This window comes from Aricia agestis, chromosome 1, assembly GCF_905147365.1.
Source record: "Aricia agestis chromosome 1, ilAriAges1.1, whole genome shotgun sequence".
Lineage (NCBI taxonomy): Eukaryota > Metazoa > Arthropoda > Insecta > Lepidoptera > Lycaenidae > Aricia > Aricia agestis.
This window is the reverse complement of record NC_056406.1, coordinates 14,422,350-14,448,603: the sequence shown is the minus strand read 5'-3', so window position 1 is coordinate 14,448,603 and position 26,254 is coordinate 14,422,350. Positions and strand designations below refer to the sequence as shown.

The 26,254-nt window shown below is 35.8% G+C and overlaps 1 protein-coding gene and 1 long non-coding RNA gene across 2 annotated transcripts; one reads left to right on the top strand and one right to left on the bottom strand.

Moving 5' to 3' along the window:
* Positions 1-715: 715 nt before the first annotated feature.
* Positions 716-16,281, bottom strand: LOC121729088 (ras-like protein family member 11B). The gene is made up of 7 exons (XM_042117478.1): positions 16,110-16,281; positions 6,792-6,878; positions 5,866-5,922; positions 5,568-5,668; positions 4,077-4,265; positions 1,839-2,016; positions 716-1,063 (listed from the first exon to the last, which is right to left on the bottom strand). The coding sequence occupies exons 2-7, from the start codon at positions 6,862-6,864 to the stop codon at positions 963-965; spliced, it is 699 nt and encodes a 232-aa protein (XP_041973412.1). The 5' UTR covers positions 6,865-6,878; positions 16,110-16,281; the 3' UTR covers positions 716-962.
* On the top strand, positions 12,706-25,428 carry LOC121729096. The gene is made up of 3 exons (XR_006035912.1): positions 12,706-12,843; positions 16,581-16,584; positions 25,416-25,428. It is a non-coding gene; the product is annotated as an uncharacterized LOC121729096 (long non-coding RNA).
* Positions 25,429-26,254: the final 826 nt, after the last annotated feature.

The following is a 26,254-nucleotide window of genomic DNA, read 5'->3' as shown; positions in this document are numbered from 1 at the left end:
ATATAATCGAAGTTTATCTATTAAAATTGTTTCCAATTACACCTATCTACTTAATAACAAATATCTTTGATCTGCCGCCAAGCAAGTGACATAGAATATTATAATATAGTATTTTACATAATGAAATCCATAAGTCCTTGGCTTACATCATTCAGGTAACAAGTTTGCCCATGACTTACAGTTATTGTCAATTTCTTATAATATACCATCTTTGGAAATTCTATCTACAGATATATAAACTTATTGTAGTTACTTTTCTAAGAGCCTGTTGCACAATCTACTAAAAAGTGTGAGATAGCTTAAGCTACGTTTTTTCTTTGTCGCTCGGATATAAGCAGCGACTAAACTTCCGAATTCTATTCGACACTTTTTACGAGATTGTGAATCAAACGACCAATTCTCGAAACCCGAAATTGTTTCAAATTTCAAACACAAATCGTAGGTACCAGAATTGGGCCTCAGGCCCTATAATACTTAAACCTAGACTCACTAGTGAATGTTCAAGCAAGATCGTTTTAAAGCTCAGAGAAGCACGTTCACCTCAACTCGTTTGGAGTTTTCAAGTTCAACCACGCACTAACTAGACGGAATTAATTTTAAGAGGGAATGATCAAAGTTTACAAACTAAATACAATTGTTAGTAGCGAATTAAGATTAAAATTACGGTTAAAACTAAGTTTATTACAATAATTTAATCCTATGAGAATTTATTTAATTTGCTTTAGAGAATATTCACTGATTTTATTTATTTGCACCCAATCAACAACAGTAACTTTAAAATACGTTTAGAAATGACCTTAATATTTTAAACCAATTCTGAGAATTTGAATTCTGAAATGGAACTTTGATCATTCCTCCGTTCCGCGGTACTAGACGGTGGCGGGCAGCGGCGTGAGGCAGGCCAGGCGCACTGGCAGGCAGGTGAGGCAGGAGGCGGCGGGAAGCCGTCAGCGCGGTGCCGGTCAGGGCGCGGCCGCCGCGAGCGGGGGGCGCGAGGGCGCCGGCACGCGGGGACACGCCACCACCGAGCCGCGGGGCAGCTGGTTGTTGTTCGTCGAGCCGCCTGGGAAGAAAAAAAGGATGTTATGAATAGTCTGGTTGCTACGAAAGCTAGGCGTCAGAGACAATCCAAAGCTACATAGGCGCAACTCGATGGATGAACATTTTGAGGTTAAGCCTTTGATCAGCTTATCTCAATTTTAAACTAGATGTTAGCCGCAACTTCTTTGCACTTAAGGCGACTAACCCTAAAGTGTCGATTTTATAATTCATTTTTATACTTGAAAATAAGCCCCGAATTGTTTCATTTTCTAAAATTAGTTACTACATTATATTTCCAAGAATTCGATCTGAGCAAAAACATGATATCTTAAAATTTTCTCGATAGAAAAAAATCACAAAGATGCATCTAATTTTTACGAATTTTTCATTTATTGCCATAACCGTGAATTGAACTAAGTTAATATTTTAACACATTGTATAAAATTCTATTATTGAGAGATCGACCTAGCGCACTTTTAAAATGTTGTATATTTATCGAGTTATTGAGAAAAAACTAATTTGGCGATGAATTCGCGTCGTTCATCTTCACCTGGCATATGAAAGACGGGCGTGAGTGTGAAGAGAGAAGGACGATGTTTGATTTTTGGGGTTAGTCGCCCTCTTAAGTTAGTTTTCAACGCGACAACTTTTCATTTCGTCGTGACAAAACTATCCTATGCCCCCGGACTCAAAGTATCTCCATGCCCATCTAAAGCGATCCAGCTGTTAGGACGCACAGAAGCGATAGACAGATAGACTTGGTCATCTAATCTAATATTTTATAATCTGATACAAACCTATTAAAGATCCGAGCATTTTGGTGACGGAGAACTTCCTCGTCCTCTGCGGCGTGCGGACCTCGGCGAGCAGGCGGTCCACGCACCGGTACAGGTCCCCGGAGTTGTCCGCCACGCTTGCCTCGCTGAATGACGCCCCGTGCGCCGCGCTGATCGCCTGACCTTCTTTGAACGGGACCTGCAACAATAGAAGACCATTTGACGACCTCTGTAGCACAGTGGTTGAGCGCGTGGTCAGCGCTCAAGCCGGTGGTCACGGGTTCGTTATTACTATTATTACTATAATAATAGACTAGACCCATTAATTTTCCTTGTCCTTATAAGTAATTAGTAGCCTTCATCGATTCATCCTTGGGATGAATATAGCTGTTACTGTGTGACACCGAGGTTAAGTCACTTATCGTATCCGATGTCTACTTATAAAGGATGTAGACACGATACTTTATTATTAAGTCTATAATTACCGAAATATATATGTATTTCTAATTTCACAACCATATATTTTGCATTTTAAGGTATTATGTAGGCTTATATTACGGAGTATTTTTAATAACTTAACATTTAATAGGTTGAATCAAACTAGGTTCGATAAATTAGCTTGTAATTAATTTCCAACGAATAGATGTTTGCAAAAGCTGACATAACAGGGCACAGCCGTAAAGTTTATGTCTGTTTGTTATACCACCCACTGTACATAAACACGGGTATATCACAAACTTGTTTGAAAGCTGTCAGGATTCAAATAGCGTTGTTTCTCGTTCGCATTTTATCTCTATAGAGGTATAGAGAGACGAGAGAGGCACCTACGCTATTGTTCCATTATATCGCGACGTCTCGACGAGCTGTCTCGTATCGAGACAAGTATTAAAGGCGGCTCTTCAAACTAATGACATGAATGTGGCAACTGAAAAATATATTTAGTGTTCATTACGACACTCAGTATTTTTAGTTTCCCTCGCCAATTAATCTTCTGATTATTCAACACTTGCAGATTTCTTTATTGGCTCGTTTAGAAGTTAGATATACCTAAAAGTTAATACTTTTTACCTAGGTTTCTTGCAAGTTGGTTTCTTATTTGTTAGCTATGTTTAATAAATTAGTTTCAAATTTTACAGTAGAGATGGCCAATAACATTATATTAAAATTTAAAATGTTATAATGAAAGAAGCTCCTCGATTTTTTATAAAATCTAAAATAATTATTAAAGATTATACGTAATGCTAGATGACCCCCGCAACTCCTTTTCGTCAAAAGTCGTTTAACGCGCGGGAACCGTGCTAATTAACGTACTAATAATCCTATGTCCGTTCCCTATGTACCGTACTAATTAACGTACTAGTAATCCTATGTCCTTAATCGACAATTAAAGTATCTCCCTACCCAGCAAAGTCGGTTCAGCGATTTGAGCGTAAAGAGGTAACAGACAGACAGATAGACAGACACACTTTCACATTTATAATATTAGTATGGAAGTATGGATTTACTCTAAACCAAACAACTGCCTCCCACAACACTTGTCTTTTAGACAGAGCTGTATATAATAAAGTACCTACTTCAGAATTTTGGTATCCCACATACTCGTAGAATATTTATTATTTACCAACTTTCTTTTTGTACAAATTCATGTACTTTCAAGTTTACGTAAGATTTTATTACATTGTACATATTAAACACCTAGTCTTTACAAATTCAACATAGTAACAAGATATTTTATTAAGATGTAGACCTACGCGTACTATTTTTAGATCTCTTTAGGCTAATTTATGTAAATTCTAGCGTAGCAACTTTAATTATGTTTTTTTGCAGTTCGGTGAATAAAAATAGATAAACATTCACTAAGGCATTCGTTTAAAACATTTATATAGCGTAAAAGATACGTCAATTAAATCGCGACCTATTTTAAAGAATAATTTATACAAGAATAATGAAACGCTGAAAGCTTTCACTAGTTAAATGGAGTAATAAAGCCCACACACTTGTTAAACAAACTCCCCAATCCGCGACGCGCCGCGGTAATGTTTTATAAGTTTTTAAATTATACTGTTGCCCCAAATTTTATAATATGCTAAATGCCATGAATTTTATATCGTCTCACAAATTACATAAATACATCTTCTCGCTTCAGAATATCTCATACACTTTTTATATTTAGTTTTTGTTGCTTTGGAAACGTTCCTGTTTTGAGTCACATCGTTCGTTTGTTGAGATATTATACACCAAATGAGTGTTTCAATTTACCTGTCTCAAGTGGTCGAGGTCGGTCTTGTTAGCGAGAAGCGCGACGGGCATGGCGGCAGGCGAGGCGCCGTGCGCCGGGCTGCCCTGGAGTGAAGACGCCTTCAGCGTGTTCAGGATGTCCACCGCATACTCGAAGCTGCTGCGGTCCGTCACCGAGTACACCAGCAGGCACGCGTCCGCCCATTGAATCTACGACAAAAATATTGACAGTGAATTTACCACTCAAAAAGCTCGCGTAGCACCCGCTACGGCGTAGAGTCATCCCTGTAGTCGGGGCGCTGGAGGTCGATGCCCATGATTTATTAAGCCTCCATGGTATTTTCAATACAGTATCAGCGCAATGCAGTGTTACGCAATATTAACAACCTCGCCGTGAGCCATAATACGGAAGCACTTACAGGGAATTGATTAAAACGAGCGAACGCCTTATCGACAACTTTGTCCCTGAAATAGTGCGCGTGCATTAAGTATGTTTTTATTACCCAGTAAAATATTACAACGAGCATCTATATATTACAAAATATGAGCACGAAAACAGATTCACAAATTAACAGTTTGTAGCGACGAGCGTTTAGAAGTTTCCTGGTTCGGAAAATGAAATGTTACGATAACACGAAACATCGTGAATAAGCCGAAATAAATTTGTTACAGCAAAACATTACGGCGTGGACGTACAAACGTCAGCGCTGAAGCGAGCCATATAATTGTGGCCGTAAACACTGTGACTCACGACGGGTCACTGGAGCGCACTCGTCCACTCCATCCACTACGCGATCTACTATTAACCCACTTGCCCGAGCATTCGATCTTTTAATCCGCTCCAACACGGAAGGGTCCATATTTTTGATAGCTTCCAGACGTCCAGCGCGTAATGTATTCGTGATTTATGTGGTACCATTTCGCACTAACTAGCAACTATGTCATATACTAATGACCGAACTCGATAAGTCAATTATCCTTTCTTAATTTAGATGTTGTGAAGTAGTACGGGGCAGCGAGATTAACGAAAATTAATTACGTTCGCTGCAAATACCGTTTCCTAGATTAAAGACGTTATTAAAGTGGAGCCCTTCCTGAAGCTCTACCTATTTAAATTATAACAATGTCGTATTGTCATTTCACTTTAGAGCCTATCCTTTTATTGTATATTTTAATATTCAGCATTGTAGCGTCTGCCAAAGGCCGCTTCGTAGTTATAACTCGGAACAAGATAAATTTTACCGACCGAAACAAGGACTATCAAAAAGCTCTGCATTAACCTAGTTTAAACTCCTTGATCCTAATTATGTTCATTATAATTTATAATACATTCTGTCGCGTTTGTACTACAACTTTATAAATTGTATCATTCAATTATATTTTTGGCAAAGTACGCGTATAAGTTTATGAATTGCTGTTATCAATAAACTAGATCACTTTTACTCGAGGAAAAATAAAAAGATTCAAGTTTTTCCTTAAAAACTATAGCATCGTTCTATGCGTATTTCTTACCTGTTCTGCTGGGAATTTATCTAAGCTCGATCCAGACACATCAATTACTTCTAATTCTATTGAGTTGCCGTTTATTGGAACTGTCTGCCGGTACAGGAGATCTGAAACAAGAAATTCAGTTATATTAAGGAGGCCGTTATTATTTTTTGCTAATTAAGTTTACTTTAGTAACAATCGAAAATGGCGTAAATAGGGCACGTCACTTAAGTTTTATTTAGTTCTACGTCTGGCGTCTTAAGTGGGGCACTTTTTAAGTTTAGTTGTCTTATTATAAAACAAACAGAAGTGCGTTACCAACCTGTATTAGAATGATATTCTCCTATGTATCTTCTGGTTAGGTAGCGAACGATGAGGGCTGCAAATAAAAATGGTATTAGTACATACATATCCAGTAGGTTCCAACCATGTTAATTTAATATTATATCATTGCAGTAAGAATATCCTTTATCGACTTTATCGTACATACACAAATAGAGAAATATCGCTTCATAGGTTTCTTTATAACGGAGAGTAGGTCAGTGAGTTGCAGTGATATTATGTTAAATGTTACACAAATATTATTCTATCAATGAAAATCGAATCATAACAATATGGTATTCGATTTCGTCGATACACATTGTGTTGATAAAATAAACTATCGTAGCGGTATTGAGACCAAAACGGAAAATATTTGTTACATTTCTAAGGTATTCGTTCGTATAGCTCCACCTAAGAGCATCACTAAAATTAAAACAATACCACTTGTTTTCTTGTTACTCCAATTTGACTTGGAAACGTAAACACTTATCTAACAGGAATCTAGGTTGAACAATTTTCGGATTGAATGTGATGTGTTTTTTTAATTTATGATGGACGTCTCATATTTAGGTCAGGTAATGGAATTTAGCTTTTTATTACTTTAAAAAAGGTAATTCAGTAGTAAAATATTTACCGAGGCTAAAAGCTTGTCGTTTCGAGTGTTTATTAAAGTTTATAACTCGACGGAGCGGCAGAGCTTTTATAGCTTGTTTTCTATTAAGCTTATTTTAAAATATTTAATTTTAAATTAACGGTGCTGTTATTACGGAGTCGGTTTCCGAGCGGACATCATTATCACCTAGATTGATTTACTGTTTGCGTACTTTGTAGCGGTTAAAGTAAATACGCAACACGTTTCTCTGACGGAAACGATGCTTTTAGCCATCACAGAAATATGAATAATGTGATGGAATTATTGTAGCTCACCGGATTTGCCGACTCGGGAGCTGCCAATAACGGCGATACGAACGCGCTGCGGGCTGCTGCGCTCCTCCTTCATCGTTACGACGAATTCTGTAACAAAGATGAATATTACAGTGCAAAATTTTAAAACATTCAAAACAAACGGAGACGTAGTTTTTTGGCATCGCCGACCGCTAAATATAATGCGGTAACAGTTGCGAATATCATTCACTGATAGTGCGGGCGAACTTGTTAGCCGACGTTAACAGCCTTGTATCTTTTGTTTACAAAGTTGTATACGTAGGTATAATGAGTTTATACCGCACGATGCAGATACATTCGCGATTATTTTCCAACGGTTTTTAGGGTCAATTCAGACCGCAACGCTACGAGGCGAGGCGAGGAGCGGCGCGGCATAAATTTGTATGGATTTGACAGATTTTAGGGTCAATTCAGATCGCAACGTGACGCGTAGATGCATTTCTTAATTTGTCTGAATCCACCCTTACAGTCAATCAGCAATTACGGATTTAGTATTGGCAGAGGAGCAACACGCTTCCGGTTCGCACCTATTATCCCACGCGTAAGTTTCATCAGCTGTCCCGATATTTGTCATGCTATTTTAGATGCGAAAAGCGCCTGTGGGTTTTGGCTCACGATTTAAGTTAAAAAAATAAGCCCCACTGATATTGTAGACGACAATTTGCGGTGGTCAAAATAATATTGGTATTGCGAAGAGAAATAAAGGAAAATCTGTATTAAAAAGCATATTATAAATTATTGTATCAAATACTGAATATGCTGCTGCTAGTAGCAGTAGAGAAGGTAATCACACTATACAAACGTCTATTGGATTATAACATACGTTCAGTTCAAAATACTAGATGCTGGTCTGGTATGGTGGTATCAACGTAATGGTGAAGATTATAACAAGACTTATTTACCAAGGGCCTGTTTCACCACTGCCTGATAAGTGCCGAATAGACTATCCACAACTTATCTGACAGATACTCCATACCTGTCTGTCAGATAAGATGTGGATAGCATATCCGCCACTTATCAGGAAGTGGTGAAATAGACCCTAAATGTTTTAATATATCGTGATTCGTGATATTTAAACTACGCTGCATTCAAATTCGATTATTATTATATCTGATACGTTGCAGGTGTACATTTTTGAGACGTTGACTGGTCTGAAAAACGACAATAACGTCTGTGAAGTATGCAATATATTTATAGGATCAGATGTTCTGCGTCAGTAACGTACAGTTGAATAGCCGTCCCGCGATACTATGCGATTCATAATGTATATTTTGAATGAACGATTTATGTTCTCTAGTGTCTGTTTTTATTTAAAAAAAAATAAGATCTAAAAACAGATCGATTAATAAACGCTTAAAGAACACAGAAATTAAAAGCAACCTTTGAAGCTAGCTACAGCTATGAATAATGAATATCTTTCTAAACAATCATTTCGATACCTGGAAAATTATATTGCTGAAAAATATAGTTTTTGTCAGTTTCCACACATTTGTTTTTGCGATTCATTTACATGCCATAGTCACCAAATGCGCAATTTTTGTTTTCAACTTGGTAATTTATGGAAACCTTAGTTTATTATTAGGTAGGCGAGTCAAATAATTCAGGAGAAAAAAAAACTGTCGTCGCCGGCGTCGAGTGGTGGTGGCGGCGACCGTCGCGACAAGAATGTCAAGCTTTATTTATGTTTGGCGCCAATATTTGTCGGAGTATTATCGCTGAAGCCCGACGCTGCCAAAAGAATCCTCTGACGTAGCATAGTTTAAATAATTTTAAAAACAACGGTATTAATAAAGTTACACGTATTTGATCAATGCGGGTGTGTACTGTACAGTGTACAGGTATGATGCAGTCTTCAGATTGGATGTAGTTACTGTAAGTACCTAGTTAAAATAAAGTAAATATCCGTATTACCTTGTTTTAGAATTGCATCATATTATGTAAATTTAAAAAATCTTTTATTACCTTTTATAAGCTATTTGCTCTCTCTGGACATAACATAATATTATTATCTTCAGATCAGAATAATGCATTGAAAACATCGAATTTTGTGCTCACGAAAGGGCTGAATCATTGTATACATCAATGGCGTAACTATAGGGTGGCAGGGCTGGCCACGGGCCCCCCAAACCCAAAAGGGCCATTTTTTATACATTGTTTTATTATTAACGTGACCATTTTGCAAATATTTCCATCAATTTGCCACGAGCCCCGGATGTTATAGTTACGCCACTGGTATACAATATGTATCATCGTCGAATGCTCCAGGGCAAACGGCCGAGTCGACGTCTGAAAACACGAAACAAGGGAACAATCGCAGGCCAATAAAACGATTCAGGTGTACCCGGCACGTGATCTACCTGTACCGCGTAATCAGTCACTACGCCTGCTATATTCGGACTATGGAAGATTAACAACGGAATTGGACTTTAACTACGAAATTAGACGTATCTACCTACGGGCTACGAGTCTGTAGATTAAAGCATGTGTAGTTCCTAGTTTAAGGTATAATTTGAGCTTCTCTACAAACTTTTTGTTGATTTAAGCCATCTAACCTAAGCTTATATCAGAATATTTTTATAATAAATTTCTTAAGTCAGTATTGTAAGTACTGCTTGCCTTCATTATATTATAATTTATATTAATATATTACGTGTATTAGCATCACCTCTCTGCTAGCAACCTACTCGTTACTTCTTTACATAATAATTATTTATTCATGCCTTGAGAGCGCGACGTGACGTGTCACGTGAGTCGTGACTCTACGAAATGTACTATTAGTACTTTAAAGTAGAAAAGCAACTCTACTTTTTTCTAGGCAAAAATAGAGCTTAAGAAGTATCAAAATGATTAATGAAGTAATTACTTTAATCGCGTTAAACTTAATAGACATTAAAAACCTGATTCAATGATGAAGATAAACTAAATGCTTGTGCCCACACAATTTCACGCCTACACTGTTTAACTCCGCAAAAGGTCAATAAGTCCTGCTATGTAGTTTTAATCTAAACTTTTGAAAAAAGTTATAATGTATCTTTTTGCCAGTGTATCCTACACCTATCATGTATTATAAATGTTATGAGTCACTTGTTACCATAATATATGTAGTACCTAATTCAAATATATAAGATCAGTGATTGCTATATTTCGTTGAAAATCTATGAATTCTTATTTCAACAAATCGCAGTCATACATCACCGGCCGTTTGACCTGGACGCCGATAAATTTCATACGAAACAAGATTACGAGCGTGGGATATGATCTGTGACATTTATACAGGAGTCGAACCGCGCCCGTGGGCGGCCAAACAAACATTGAACTTGAAAAGAAGCTCGAATATTATTTTAAAGTTATGTAGCCTAGACATTAAAATAACTAAGTAATCAAAAGTTACTAAAGTTATTTTAACACAATAGACAAGCAAATTCTGCTACGTAGAAGTTAAAGTTTTTTAATGAGAAGCTGTATCATACAGTAGCTGCTCCCATTTAAAGAAAATTACTTAATTAGTGGCAGAACAATCGCCTTAACGTAAGACTATTCAGCTATTATGAGAAAAACTGTAACTAAGATTTACGTTTCCTCAAATCGAAACAACAATATGCAAAAATGTGGGCACTCATCAAAGAATTCTCGGAACCTGACCTGAATGTATTACGCGAAGTACGCACTTATGTAATTGCTCTACAAATTCTACAACAATGTTATCCAAATATCGTACACATCAAAGATGATTTGTTATTGCCATAGAATCCCGTGCACACATTTTTTCACCAACTAACCGAGCAATAAACCTATATTTGAGCTGAAACAAAACCACAGCACGCAGCGCTTTCGGCTTCGAATTACCTTTTTGCCCCATATAGACGAAACGTAGGAGAAGCTTTCATTGGTTCCGATCGAATTGGAGCAACGATTGTTAGGTAACTGATTGATATTATGAATTTTAATAATGTTAAGTCGGTAGTCTGATGTACATATATGAACTAACTTCCTTTTCCTACTTTAACTATTATATCTATTTCAATACTTTTGATTTTTAGATTTACTAATAAGAAGCAATCATAAAATCGTTTTACAAAATCAATAAATATTACATCGATGCACATTAATCAATGTCTAGCTAATAAGAACAGATCGCCTTTATATTTAGCGAGGTGAACGCCTTATGAACAGAAAGAATAAAATTTATTTTAAGCCCTGCGTAATTGTTGAAAGGAATAAATACTAAGTAAGAAATAAGTAGTTTTTGAAGCATTGAAGTGAGAGCATGTTCGGCGTTGTCCAATGTAGTGGTTAAACTGAGATAATATAATGTACAGTCAAACCAGGCTAAAAGGCTGCGTTTCCACCAGAGATGTGTTGCGAGGAATGTGTTTTGTGAGAACCAATAGAATCGCTTTAGCTTGCCATGACATCGCTCAGCACGGCGATGCTATTGGATCTTAAAAACACATCCCTCGCAACACATCTCTGGTGGAATCGCAGCCTTAGTCACAGCTGCGTCTGCGGAGCGAGGTCCCCGCGACGCTCCTGTACATATCCCGCTTGCACTGGTCGTGGACTACATCCAGAAGAAAATGACACTGCGCCTGAGTGTCGAGCGTCTGCAGTCTCGCCGCAAGGTTAACTTTAACTTTTTTGTGGTGAGAGTACCAACGAATCTTCTATCGACTTTCGAGGCGCCGGAGTTCTGGCCGATGGATGTGGTCTACCGGAGGTTCCGGGGGAGACTCCGGGACGAAGCGAGTCACGTCGCCGGCAAAACGTATATATAAAATATGTATGTTAGTTTTAAGGTATTTATAAAATAACGAGCTTTTGCCCGCGGCTTCGCTCGCGTTAAGAAGTGTTATTATATACAAACTTTCATCCCCTATTTGAACCCCTTGGGGTTGGAATTTATCAAAATCCTTTCTTAGCGGATGCGTACGTTATAACATCTACCTGCATGCCAAATTTCAGCCCGATCCGTCCAGTGGTTTGGGCTGTGCGTTGATAGATCACTATGTCAATCAGTCAGTCACCTTTGAGTTTTATACAGATTGATATGTATGTTAGATTTAAGGTATTTGTTTTATGGGCCTCTGATGCCCGAAATAAATTATTTTGTATTTGATAATGTCCATCAAAATCAGCGCATTTGGCAGCTGACAGACCGATTTTCCAGTTTCTTTCACGGCAAAGTTCACACGAAAATATTCGTCCTTACATACCACATAGTGACTGTATATTTAGAAGGGGTTAATACACTTCAAACACTTGACCCACTTAAAAAAATGCACCTGACAGACAATTTCAGATCCCGACGATTGTTTAAATCATCGCTTACGAAACAAATTGTTTAGGTTTACAAAAATATTGGAGGTTAAACGCTATTAAAATACCCTTTAAAAATAGCTGCAACACTAATTGGTTTCTACAATATTAATTTTATTTTGTATAGTGTTATCTTTACCTTCATACAGTCTACTTGTTGCTAACGGTTAGATATTCAAAATACATTCATCAAATTTACTGAAACATTAATTTATTTGCTCAGTTAGTTTTCGGCTACTACATACACTAGTCGTAAGTAAAAACAAAATATTATAGTACCTAGGGATAATTAAAAAAAATGCAATATTACGAACTAATTATAAACATTATTCAGCAAAGAATATAATTTTACATGAGAAAATAACATTTCAAACAAAAGTAAAGCAATTTTAATGTTAACTACGCGTAATCCTCGAAGTTTCAAAACTCTAATTCTACGAAGCATTATACCTAATAAAAGGTATTATCCGTTGCCCGCGGCGTAAGAAAAATGATCATGTCGGGATAAACTTTGATTTTGAATCGAATTAGGTATAGAGTTCCTTACTCTATACCTAATTCGATTCAAGATCAAGACCAGACCTTCCTCATTTTAGAAAGGCTGAAAGTTTACCTGTTTGCTACCTTTACAGAGGTAAGAACGACCAGCAACTATGAAGTTTCGGTCGCGGTGATTAGGAGGTATCCAGTTCTGAAGGGCTACCTGATCTTCGAGAAAGTTGCTGATCGTTCTTACCTATGCAAAGGTCACAAACAGGTAAACTTTCAGCTTTTCTAAAAAGTTAAATGAGGGTAGTCTGGCTGTCGCAAGCTCTTGGTCCATTAGAAGTTATATGAACACTAAATCACGCGTAGACCGTAATGTTTTCGCGATAAAAAGTATCCTATGTCCTTTCCCGGAACTCAAAGTCAAATATCAGCTAAAATCGGTTCAGCGGTTTGGGCGTGAAGTGACAGACAGACACTTTCGCATTTATAATATTATAAGTATATGGATGGATGTTGTACTGTAATCAGCACGCATCGGCAGTCGTAGTGGGTACCGGTTTGCGAACTTGGCCTATATTTGAAACCTAACAATAAATTCTCACCGACTTATGAATTGCACAATGTTCTGACTCACTACAGTTTGTTTAGTTTCGTATAAGTAAATATTTAAATGCACATTATTAGGCAAGTACACCTTCAATGAGTTCTAAGTTGTAGCCTGGGTACTACCATTCACATAAAATGAAATTTATATTTTTTATGTATCTTTTTAAGATATTAATTAAGCTTTTTATTATTTATGGGTTAAGCTTTTTTACTATTTAGTAACATAGAATATTTATTATATTTGTTGTATCTTTAAACCCTGTTGATTTTTTTAGAAATTTGAAATTGAGGTAATTGAGGTCCCGGGGAAAGGACATAGAAAATTTACCATGCCGGATGATGTACGGTTCCCGCGCGATGAACAAAGTTATGCGTAACAAAGACAACATCTAGTTAATTATGTCTATCCAGTTCATACTGATAAAAGAACCCCACGGAAAACGAAAAATACTTGTTCATTACATATTTTAGGTACATTATAAAAGTTAAGTTCAGGTCCCCGACAAAACTATTAAGAATTTAGTTTTAGTCAAATATTTTAATGAACTGACTAGTCAGCACGCAGGTGGAATATAAACAAATATCTGAAATACATTGAGCGTGTTTGTGCTTCCATCACGACCATCATCGCCCGTCATCAGCTACGATCAGCGTCCGGTCACATGTCCATTGTCCATGTGTCTCTATCATCGTATCATCATAAGATGTCAGTAATCTATTTATTAATCATTTTATGGTAATTTGACTGGACTTGGAGACTTAAGAGTAATCTTCAAATGAAGGGTCCTTCTGAAGCGGCTAAAATGCTTTATTTAATAATTACTTGAGATCGCCCAATGGTCGAAATTCGACGGAAGCGTCAAATATAAAATTAAATTATTATAAGTTTCAAATTTCAACGCTTTTCTATTCTATTCTATTCTATAGTCAAAATATTAATTTTATTATTTTTTAAGACATAATTCCTGCGACAGTCTCAGATTAATTAAGTCAAATGATAACAGACTGGCCGTGTAATAATTATCCAACAGTATTTAAGATTCAATATAAAAAAAACTAAAATCAATTTTCAATTTGACAACAGACTTCAACCATAAATAAAAGAGTATAATAATTCGTGTGTATAGGCTTGTCAGTCAAAACATGGTAGTGTGCGCGTTGTAGTGTGCAAGTAGTGCGTGTAATGTTTTATTTATTAAAATAATGTATGATAAAAGCATAATTTTAAAACAATATTAGCTTGATGCACTCCTTCTCAATATAAACTACAACTGTGCGCATGCTCCTACGTTTCCGCATTTTTCGTAAAAAGGGTTCCAAAGTTTTTCGCTCGCGTATTAATATATAGATTATTGTGATATTCTTATTGTAAGTTTTGGCACGATTTAATGAGGCAACATTTTTGTAGAAAAACTCCTTTAAAATTAATAAAAAATACGAGTACAATTATGAGAGAATAGATGATTGTTAAAAATATTGAAATAACAAAATTGTACCATGTAATTAAATCTGTGTATGTTTTAAACCGCACGTAATGTTTCAGAAGTCAAACTGAAAATTCAGTCAACTAGTACTAAGTTCATAAAACATGTTTACCAAAATACATATTATGTATATAACCCTCCGGTACTACCGTTGAACATGTTGATCGTTTACATAACGCAGATGTTTATTCAGAGGTTCATTTCAGCGCTGAAAGGTGTTGATGAGCTTTCGTATTCAGAAATTTTCCGATGTTTCATGCTGGTTTCGGTAATCCATACTAATACTGTAGACATCTTTGCGCAGTCCACACTAATATTATTAATACAGACCCTGTACATCCTTCCCGATTAAGCCTCTGAACCGGTTTTGATGAAATTCTTTGAAGATATTTTAAGTGATGGTAAAAAACATTGAAACATACTCAGGCCCCGAGAACAATTTTTTTTTATTACTATAAAGTTAATTTTTCGTGAGTAGCTTCATTTTGATAAGGCGAACAACAATCTCCCCTGCGAAAATTCTCGAAAGTGGTAACAGAGATGGAAAGGATTAAATATTTTGATTTGATGGTCCTACAGAAAATCAGATCTTCAGGGTTCCGTTTCAGGGTTCTGTAATCAACAAAACTTGGTTGGCTACTGAACCGTATTAATAGTTGTATAATTTAAGAGTAACATTGTCCTACGAACAGAATAATCCACATTATCAGGATTCAGGACTATCGAATCGAAATATTTCCTTCTATCTCTGTTAGCTGGTGATAAAGTGGTAACTTTCGAGAATTTTCGCAGAGGGAATTGTTGTTCGCCTATCAAAATGAAGCTACTCACGGTAAATTTCCTTGACAGTAATCAAGTCAAAAAAATGTTCTAAGGAACCTGTACTAATTAATTACCTCGCGATAAACGAAGTCCAGAGCGGGCAAGTTGCGGGAACCATCTAGTATCAAGATAAATGTACAGTGCCGGTAGTTGTTTACAAACGATTTGCTCAATTTAGGAAGTCTACACTACATACACTGGTGCATTACGAATTACTGGGTCATATAGAACATTTTGAGGTTAGTTTCAGTCACTATGTGATTCGATGATAAAAACTATACCTTATCTGCGCTTTCTTTTCGGTATAACTTATAGAGTAAAATATATAATCAGTTATAGTGTATGTATTACTATTGAAGTATGAATAATGAATATGTAGACGAAAATGTACCGGTAGGTGAAAAATGCTAAAATATGTAAAACCAATGGAAATTAATAGAACAAAGGACTATTGTAAAATAAAACATATATTAACTATACCTTATATATTTAAAAATTAAGTGCAGATAATTATTTAAAAAATATGAATTTAAACCCAAAATGAAAATGGATAACTAAAGATTGTTAATGATTAAAAACTTACCTTTTCCAAATAATCAACCAACGGTAGGCCCGATTACCTCGTATCACTGATTGAGTCTCAACACACCACTAAAGTTTATCACAGCTTAGAACAATAGCAATATAGATAATTTGTCAAAACAAGTGAATGCTGGGTACTGTCACAGAGTAGATAGCGACGTGCGTTCAGCGAGCTCCGGAGAACGACTGAACGGCGCGCAGTCGTACAAAGTCTTTATATAAAGCTCGCTAGCGGCGGATTTTCTCGTCCTCCGAGCGCTTTTCATACAAAAATATCAGTGGAATGCGCGCCTAATTCTCTGTCACTACTATCCGACACAATGGGAGCGTTGATCTCGCGTTTGCAACGAGACCGCTGACCAGGTTCTCTTAATCCGATCCTTATGACCTAATTGCTGAGATGTATAATGTTCTAGTTGTCGGGGACACAAATGAGGTTTGATACATTATATCAACGCATTAGCCATTAGAGAAGTGTGACATACCACATGAGCTATTTCTTCATTCATGTTGTTTTTTGTTTTCGTTATTTCTATAAAAATAATATTATGTTTGTTACATTTGAATAGGTACGTAATTGTATGTCTTATTTTAGTAAATTTTAAATGTGGATCGTAGGTAACACCTACTCCATCATCTAACATCTATATATATATAAAACTGAAAGGTGACTGACTGACATGGTGATCTATCAACGCACAGCCCAAACCACTGGACCGATCGGGCTGAAATTTGGCATGCAGGTAGCTGTTATGACGTAGGCATCCTCTAAGAAAGGATTTTGATCAATTCCACCCCCAAGGGCTTAAAATAGGGGATGAAAGTTTGTATATAATAATACTTCTTAACGCGAGCGAAGCCGCGGGCAAAAGCTCGTTTCTATATAAATTTCCCGCAATTTTTAAGAAAATGCACGGTGCAATGTTCGTAAAATTTTCATTTATAATGTACTTACCTATGTTCTTGTTTTCTGTACCCAACCGATAGCATGATTGTGAAATTTCATACAATTATACGTATTAATGTGTCTTATTTTACTAAATTTAAAATTAAACGTAGATTGTAGTTAATATGCAATCTATCGTTATTAATAATATTAATAATCCCTGCTCTATCGTTTCAGCTAAATCGCGCACGAATTTTCGCTTTCGAATTGTTAAATGTATGTTTTTGTCATAGCAAGGAAAATAACACGTATCTTGCAGCATATTTTTAGGGTTCTGTACCCAAAGGGTAAAAACGGGATCCTATTACTAAGACTTCGATGTTTGTCCGTCTAGCTATAGCTAGACATAATATAAAATTTTCACAGATTCTGTATTTCTGTTACCGCTATAACAACAAACACTAAAAAACAAAATATAATTAATACTTAAAAGGGGGCTTCCATACGACAAACTTGATTTTTTTTGGCCTTTTTTTCTCGATATCAATAATGGTAACAGGTAGGCACTTGACATTTTCACAAAGTCCTTTATTATAAATTATGCGTACTTTATGAATTAATAAAAATATTAAAATAAAATAAAAAAGAAGAGGGAATTAATATACATAATATCATAATAAATAATATATGCACCTACACTACACTACTACTACACTACTACACTACTACACTACACTACTACACTACTACACTACTACACTACTTTAACACCTACTCTATCATTTGACATTTCTAAATCAAATCTAAAACAATTTTCTCAATATTTTTTGAATAACAAAGCAAATCTTGTGACATATTTTAATATATTACTACATTATTATATTTTAAATAAATAAGGGGGCAAATGAGCGAACGGGTCATCTGATGGAAAGCAACTTCCGTCGCCCATGGACACTCGCAATATCAGAAGAGCTGCAGGTGCGTTGCCGGCCTTTTAAGAGGGAATAGGGGAGGGTAAAGAAGGGAATAGGGAAGGACAGGGAAGGGAATAGGGTAGGGGATTGGGCCTCCGGTAAACTCACTCACTCGGCGAAACAAAGCGCAAAGGCTGTTTCACGCCGGTTTTCTGTGAGCCCGTGGTATTGCCGAAGCATGGCCCTACAACGTAAAAAATCCTAATTAATTAAATAAAAAATATTCCTAATAATTATTGAAATTATTATGAATGTTGCATAGTTATAATTATTATTATGTATCTGTTACATAAAAGAGGCACTGCACCTCAATCCTTGAAAGTTGTAGAAGGATGATCCACGATCCGGCAGACGCACGTGGATCGGAAACGTGTAGCTCGCTCAGTAAACAGATTAACTTGAGAAAATTTTCCTAAACCTTTATCCTCGAAAATAACCAAATTATATACCGTTATTTATTCATCGTCTTCGATAATCCTATTGAATATATTCATATTATTTTGGATATTCGTTTATTCATCCTTGAAAGTGGATATACGGAACCGAAAACAAAGTTTTAAAAGTCCTGAAATTTGTGGTTTGTTATGTTTATTGTCATGATCAAAATACAAAGAAAGCTTTACAGTTTACACCAATTAGGTACTTTAGTAGAGTCGAAAACTTAATATGACTTTGTTTAAAGTAGCGCTGAAAGTATTAAGTATTTTTTCATCTTTGTATGAAAAAATTCATGACGCATGGGCGCTTGCCCATACAAATCACAAAAAAATTTTTTTGCTCTTTTAGCGCTGCTACTTTCACAGTAAACTCTATCTAAGAATCACATACGCCTCCTAAAATATTATCACTTAGTTTTGTTACATCTTGTAAGTACATATATCATTACTTTTCGTTAATCTGATTTATAAAATACACTAGATGTCCCGCGCGGCTTCGCCCGCGTAAATTAGGAAATTCACAGAAACCGTACATTTTTGAATAAAAATAGCTATAAATACTCCTTTCACGTGGTCTACTCTATATAAGTGCCAAATATTGCTATAAAAATTGCTCCAGTAGTTCGTGAGATAAACCCTTTCTAATATTTTCCCCGTTTTTACCACATTTTCCTGAGTTTCTTCGGTCGTATTAGTCTTAGCGTGATAATATAATATAATATAGCCTTATAGCCTTACTCGATAAATGAGATATCTAACACTGAAATATGTTTTTAAATCGGACCTGTAGTTCCTGAGATTAGCGCATTCAAGCAAACATACTCTTCAGGTTTATAATATTAAGTATAGATTTTTTTTAAATTATCGCTTGACAAACTCGAGCCTCGATCTAAAAGACTATGAAAAGGCTCATAATCATGGGACGATGCATGGTATAATATTATGGTAGTGATGATGATGATGATGAATGTAATTTACATAGTAGCATATGCTTTCCGTTCTTAAAACAACACCGAAACTCCCAAACTTGTATCTATAAAGAATCAGGAGTTCTCTCAGCACCTTCCGAACTACGGTATACCAGGTATACCTCGGTGCAAAATCTTACTTGTTTGTAGCATATGCTTAGAATACTTCTCACGAAGCCGAAGTCACCACATGTTTCCCCATAAATTTTGAGGAGTTTCCTCGATTACTTATGGACCCTTCATCAGATCACCACTTTTGTGAATATAATACCAAATTGAAATGATACCCTACATACCAAAAGAAAAATTTTAAAAATCGGTTAACAAACGGCGGAGTAATCGTTGAACATAAGAAAACGAACATAACACCTCCCCCATTTTGAAAGTCGGTTAAAATTGTAGCCTATGTGTTATTCTGATGTATAAGCTATATTATTGTAAAGTTTCATCGAAATCCGTTCAGTAGTTTTTGCGTGAAAGAGTAACAAACATCCATACATCCACACATCCACACATCCATACATCTATACATCCAAACAAACTTTCACCTTTATAATATTAGTAGGATATTAGTAGGATTAAAAAGATTAAATACTCTGTTCAAATATTATCTACTTCTTAGATATTATACCGAATAATCTTATTAGTTATTATTACCAAAAGCCAAAAATTAAGGTTCCTATCACCTTAATTTTTATTACTGTATAGTAAACTAATTATCGTAATAATTACAACGAAATAATATATTAAAAAAATTCTATGACATACATATTAAATGTAATTATAAGTTAAGTAAAACATAACTCTTTGATTTAATACTTTAGCCAGCTCTCGTTGCAGTTGCTTGAAGCATGTATATCTTTGTATTGTATTCACATACTCTTTCCCTCCTCATAACTCAACAAACGAGCGTAAATAACCGAAGATAAATCTTACGAAATTTTGCTCAAAACTTGATTTATTCTGTTCTATATTAACACTCGCATTCCGAAATAGATTATGAAAACTAATAGTGGAGGAAACGACGGGAGGCAAGTCGTATTAATGTCGATTGTCGAAGTTGAAGGTGAGATTGTTGGTGAGCGACAGTAACACACCGCTTCCGGGAAATGCACCGGCGACGTATTCCACATTATCGATTCTCGATGCTGAACTAATATTGACTTTGAGCGCAATTTATTTACTCTTAAGGTAAATAAATAATTTAAAATGACTCTGGAAGTTTCCGGAAATTACAGGGATATATTTATCTTTTAATTTATTATTTAAGACAATCTTGTGTAATAATCGTTTTTCGGCAACGCATGTAAGTATAGTTCTATAAAATTTTGTATGTAGCTTGTTCTCGTCGAGAAAAAAAACGATATAGCTATATTATACTTATCTATATCGTTTTTTCTCTCGACGAGAAACATCTACATACAAAGTTTTGATAAATAACTCAAAATGTGTGTGAGGTCCAGGTAAACCTCACATTTTAAGTTATTTATCTTTTACTGGTAACACCAAGCAAAGCTCGTTCTCCCAAGTACAGCTGTAAGTATATGAATTACAAGTCTAGATGCAGTCTTATCGAGTTCTCTATAACTGATATCGACTTTGATGCTGCTGTTGCTTTGGTTCGTCGAAACTAGAATAATAAATAGGGTTGACCTGGCGTACGTAATATTGGGTCACTTTTGCCAACCTACATATTTGAAAATTAGTTACCGTAGTTACTGTGTGCTCCCTGGGGCGATCTCGATACTGACGTTCCAATTGAGTTACGTATACCGAACCACGTTAAGGCCCCCGTATACGGAAGCCGATCGATCAGTGGGATTTGGGAATAATCGTAGGTTAACGTGTCCGGGACTCGTTTTGTGAATGTGCACGTGTATGTACACAAGTCATGTCAGATCGGTCCGCGATCAGTTCGATCGGCCTCCTCGTATATAGGGGCCTTAACGTTAAACTTCGTTAAACCGACGTATAATTTAGTTTACTATGACCGAGTTTGCGCGCGTTTCACAAAATTGTCACGCGCTATTGGCTAATGCGGGACGAAAATAAATTTTATGAATGAAGTAGTCGGAAAATAAAATGATATAATAAACAAAGCGCCAGATATGAGGAATTCTCAGTTGTGTTTATATTCAACGGAACTGATTATTATAATTTCCAGAAAAGTTTCTCAGAATCGTTGAACATGGTTCAACATAAACTGAGGCAATTTTGTCCATATTGTTACTAGGAAATGATTATATTTAGTATGAGTTATGATATAGAATAAACATTATTATTACATTATTAAACTAAGACATGAGTAGGAAGTGGCTATGCAAAAGTTAATGTTCAAAACCACTAGGTTTTCGATAAAAGCATGTGAAATAAATTTAAGTTAAAAGCATCAATATAATTATTGTGGGTATGACGTTGTATAATTTTTAATGGAATTGTACCGAGCGCGCCACGATGTCGCTGTTGTCGCTGATCAGTAATCACCAACGTAGGTATACAATGCTTGGAGTAAGGACGTGGGATCTATCATGACTCGTGAGCTAAATCGTCGCCAACCTGAATGCCCCAATATGTCACAAGTGGTTAAAGAAAATAGTTTTTTATGAATAGTTTTATTTTCCTGGAACTTCGTCCTCTGTTCGATCCAGTCCGTTTCCAATATAACACCAAAAAGTGTATAATATGTCAAAAAACCTAATAAACGTTGGTTGAGCACTTCATGACTACAATTTTAGACAATACTAGCTGACCCGGCAAACGTTGTTTCGCCATATAAGTTATTAAGGGTGAACAACTCTTATTAGTTATTACTTAGGGGTATGAAAAATAAATGTTGGCCGATTCTCAGACCTACTTAATATGCTCACAAAATTTCATGAGAATCGGTCAAGCCGTTTCGGAGGAGTACGGGAACGAACATTGTGACACGAGAATTTTATATATAAGATTATGATAGTTAATTAATATTGCTTAATCAAGATTCAGTTCATGTTTAGGGTTCCGTACCCAAAGGTTAAAAACGGGACCCTATTACTAAGACTTCGATGTCTGTCCGTCTGTCTGTCTGTGTGTCTCCAGGCTGTAACTCAAGAACGATAATAGCTGAAATTTTCACAGATTATATTATGTACTTATATCTGTTGCCGCTACAACACAAATACTAAAAACAAAAGCTCATGTTGTCATGATGGATAACCTGATGGATAACCACGGTAGGTTAGGTTAAGGTAGGTAAGAGCATGACAGACGGTTGCATGAAGTTGATTGACGAAAATCTGGATATTTTGATTTTTGCTTCATGCAACCATCAGTCACGAATTTTGAGTGAGTGTTGTCACAACTCACGTCTGACAAAATAGGAAAAAAATTAGAAACGTATACCTTTGAAATTTTTTACTTTGACTGACATAAAACTGAAGAGAATTGAGTGACCGTCTAATACCATTCGTCAGTCCATCAGTCACCATCAGTCAAACATAATTCATGATTGGCGGAATTGACTGTCGCTTGTATGAGCGTGTAATGGATGCCTATCCTTCCTTTGATATGATTGACGACCACTTGATGATGTTTGCGGAGGCTGGCGACGGTGTTGAGCATACATCCATAACGCTCGCATCATGATTGTTTAATTGCCTACCTCTATTAATGACGTCCATTTGCGCTAAATATAGTTCCGATTGATTAAAATCTAATTATAAATCAGGCTTGTTTATCTAATATATAAAATTCTCGTGTCACAGCTTTCGTTGCCATACTCCTCCGAAACGGCTTGACCGATTCTCATGAAATTTTGTGAGCATGTTGAGTTGGTCTGAGAGTCGGCCAACATCTATTTTTCATACAAAAAAAATAAATATGGCAAAACAACGTTTGCTGGGACAGCTAGTGTTACTATAAGTATATCTGAATATGTTTAAATTTTCCTATGTTTACCTTTGAATGTATATCCCGACTGTCAATATAATAGAAAGTTATATTATGTTGGCCGCAACTCCGTTCGCGCGTCTATATAATAATTCGACAAACTGTTTTTCTTAAGAAAAAAAATAAACGTTCGCCTCATTCCGGCACCTAAAGTTCCACCATATTGATTTCGTCTGCTCAGCCATTTAAGTTTGGAGAGGTAAGTTTGGAGGTGTAAGTCAAATAAATAATAAATCAATATTATGATGTTCCGGGTTACCTGAACAGCCAGAAAAATCTAGCAATTAATCAATTAATTGATTGAATGGAGTTTATTATAATTTAACGATGTCAGCAATTCTGTATAATCGTTTAAAAGCTAAATGGTCTATAAATATCGACCCCCGCAGTAATAAGTACATTGTACCCCGACATTCCCGAGCGCTCGTGGTCCGCTGGCCGTGGCCCGTGGGCGGAGAAAAACGACGTGTTGTAGTGCCTGTAGAGGCGGAGAGCCGCCCGCCCTACGGCGCAGAGGCGTACGCGTGCGGTCGTTACAACTTAACTACTAAACTACATTACTTGCACTTTTTAACTGCACAGTAGCTGCAATAATAGAACTATAATACCCTAGCTCAATATTTATAACCGACATTTATACTTGTGTTATTTCAAAGGTCAACTGCTGTTTGCCGGAGTTTATTTTTTCTCTGAACGCTATAATATTTTCTTTGTGAAATTAAAACCCATTTATCAATATTCACAAGGAAGTCTGCGCAAACAAAGAACATCAATCCAATTCAGTCCCGACGTTTATTAGAGAAGGATTTGCTCGTAATTGCCCCATCGGACTCAACGGCCATTTATGGCTGCGTAAAACATAAGACCTAACATAATTTTGCGAGACGAGTGTGCAAAAGTACGAGGAAATAATAATTGTGGTGCATTGACACCCTTAGAGTAAGCCGATTTGTTTCACGACGCGCTTATTATAAGCTGTAATAAAATGTCGTGTTCCCGAGAAAAATGGAGACGAATTTGTAAGTGACGACCTCGGGGGGATCATAAAGATAATTACTTAAGTCATGTTTGTGTGCGTGAATTTTATGATACATTAAAACTGTTCTAAATTTTTCAAATTCTCGAGATTTCATTAATATATATTTATAGATTTTTTTACGTAGTATCGTAACTTAAACGAGATTTGCGCAGGTTTTATATCGTTTATATTCGTACATTTACTGTTAAAAAAATCTCTTTGTGCCTTTACGTGATACAAGTACGAGCTATACTTTTATTCAATTGGCTGCAGCATTACAATTATTAAGAACTAAAAGTAGACGCTCTATCACAATTTTACAAAAATAGGTTTTATATTGGAGCACACTAAGATTAAGTATAATAATAATACAGTGGGATAATATGTCGATGTTAGTTTCCCTGGAGTCCCGATGACATTTAGTATCGGGTCACGCCTACACTATCTAGAAACCAGTAATCTTCAATAACAACACAGGTTTATGCTTCAATACATTTCCAAGACAGATTAGTTTTAAATGGGTAGTGAACCTATACTAATACTTTTACATGAATACCTTTACTAATAAAAAGGTTCATGTTATGGATAAGGACATTATAATATTATAGTTAAAATTATTATAATAATTATAGTTAAGCATTGTGTTGTCCTTGTCGGATACGTCATAAAAGTCCCTTAACAGCTAGAATCTAGATAAAGGCAAAACTTTGTTTAACTATAACGTTTGTATACATATATATAATAATTCTTATTCCTTATTATAGTGCCGTCTTCAGACTTCGCCTGAACCTCAACTATTTCTGTACTTAATCTTCGTACTTTTGAAGTCGCTACCAGCCCGGAAAAGTTCTGAGATCCTTCACATAGAACTTACGCTAAGGTAAGCTGGTACCGACTTCAAAAGCATGAAGATTAAGTACAGAAATAGTTGAGGTTTAGGCGAAGTCTGAAGACGGCACTATAGTTATTCCTTATTATAATAAGGAATAAGAATTATTTGATTCTTTTGAGATTATTTTTAAGAATATTACTTTTGTTTTTACCTTCGAAGTCGGTTTTAATTTTTTGTTAAAAAATAATAATATATATTCACATAGTTCATAATTCATATAGGTAATATATGTAAGAAAAGCAAACCTTTTAAAGATATTTTTATTTGTTGTAGATTTGTTTGTAATCAAGGGTAGTTTGATACCGAATGGATAGATTTTTGATTGACACGGCGAGGTGTACGACCGCGACGTTGGGCGAATTGGGGCGCTTAGATTAAACTCAGGGATGAAGTCGGAGAAACGACCTGCACCGAGGTAAACGACTTCGTAACTGTTGTTTATAATCTTTTCCCTTAATTACGACTTCTTTTGATGGTATAGGCCACTTCAAAGTTTAAATTAAGTAATTTATTTTTATGTCTATTAACATGACTTGTATTACTTTACAACACGTTTTTAAGGTAAAAGTTGACAAACTTGACAAAATATTATAAATGTACACGACTGATTTGAATCACCTTCATTGCATCGCGTAAAATAGTAAAGTCACTTTATCATTAATATTTTAAATTAAATTATGTAGTGGGTATAAAAATTATGTTTTTCGTATATAATTTCGTATAAAAAATAAGATTTGTCGAGTACAATAATTGGAATCAAACATTTTTCGAGTACAATCATTGGAATCATACATTTTTCGAGTAGTGACAACATGTCGTAGATACAAATCACATAGCTATTCGAAATATTACGCAATTTCGCATAAAATCATCGCGCTGTCTCCGCATACCTGGAAAATCATTTATCACGTGCCTGCCACCTGAATCACCAAATGATTAAATTAAGAAATTAAAAAAAACCCCCGCCAAAAAACTTTAAAAAGTAGTGAAATAATATATTTTACTGACTTTAAGTTTAAATAATTCCTAAGTGTAAAGTGATGT

Coding starts and splice junctions, on each gene's coding strand:
- LOC121729088 (XM_042117478.1), bottom strand. CDS start 6,864: ATGAAGGAGGAGCGCAGCAGCCCGCAGCGCGTTCGTATCGCCGTTATT. Junction 2,017..4,076: donor ACCTCGACCACTTGAGACAG/GTAAATTGAAAC, acceptor CTATTGTTGCAG/GTCCCGTTCAAAGAAGGTCA. Junction 1,064..1,838: donor AATGCTCGGATCTTTAATAG/GTTTGTATCAGA, acceptor TTTTCTTCCCAG/GCGGCTCGACGAACAACAAC.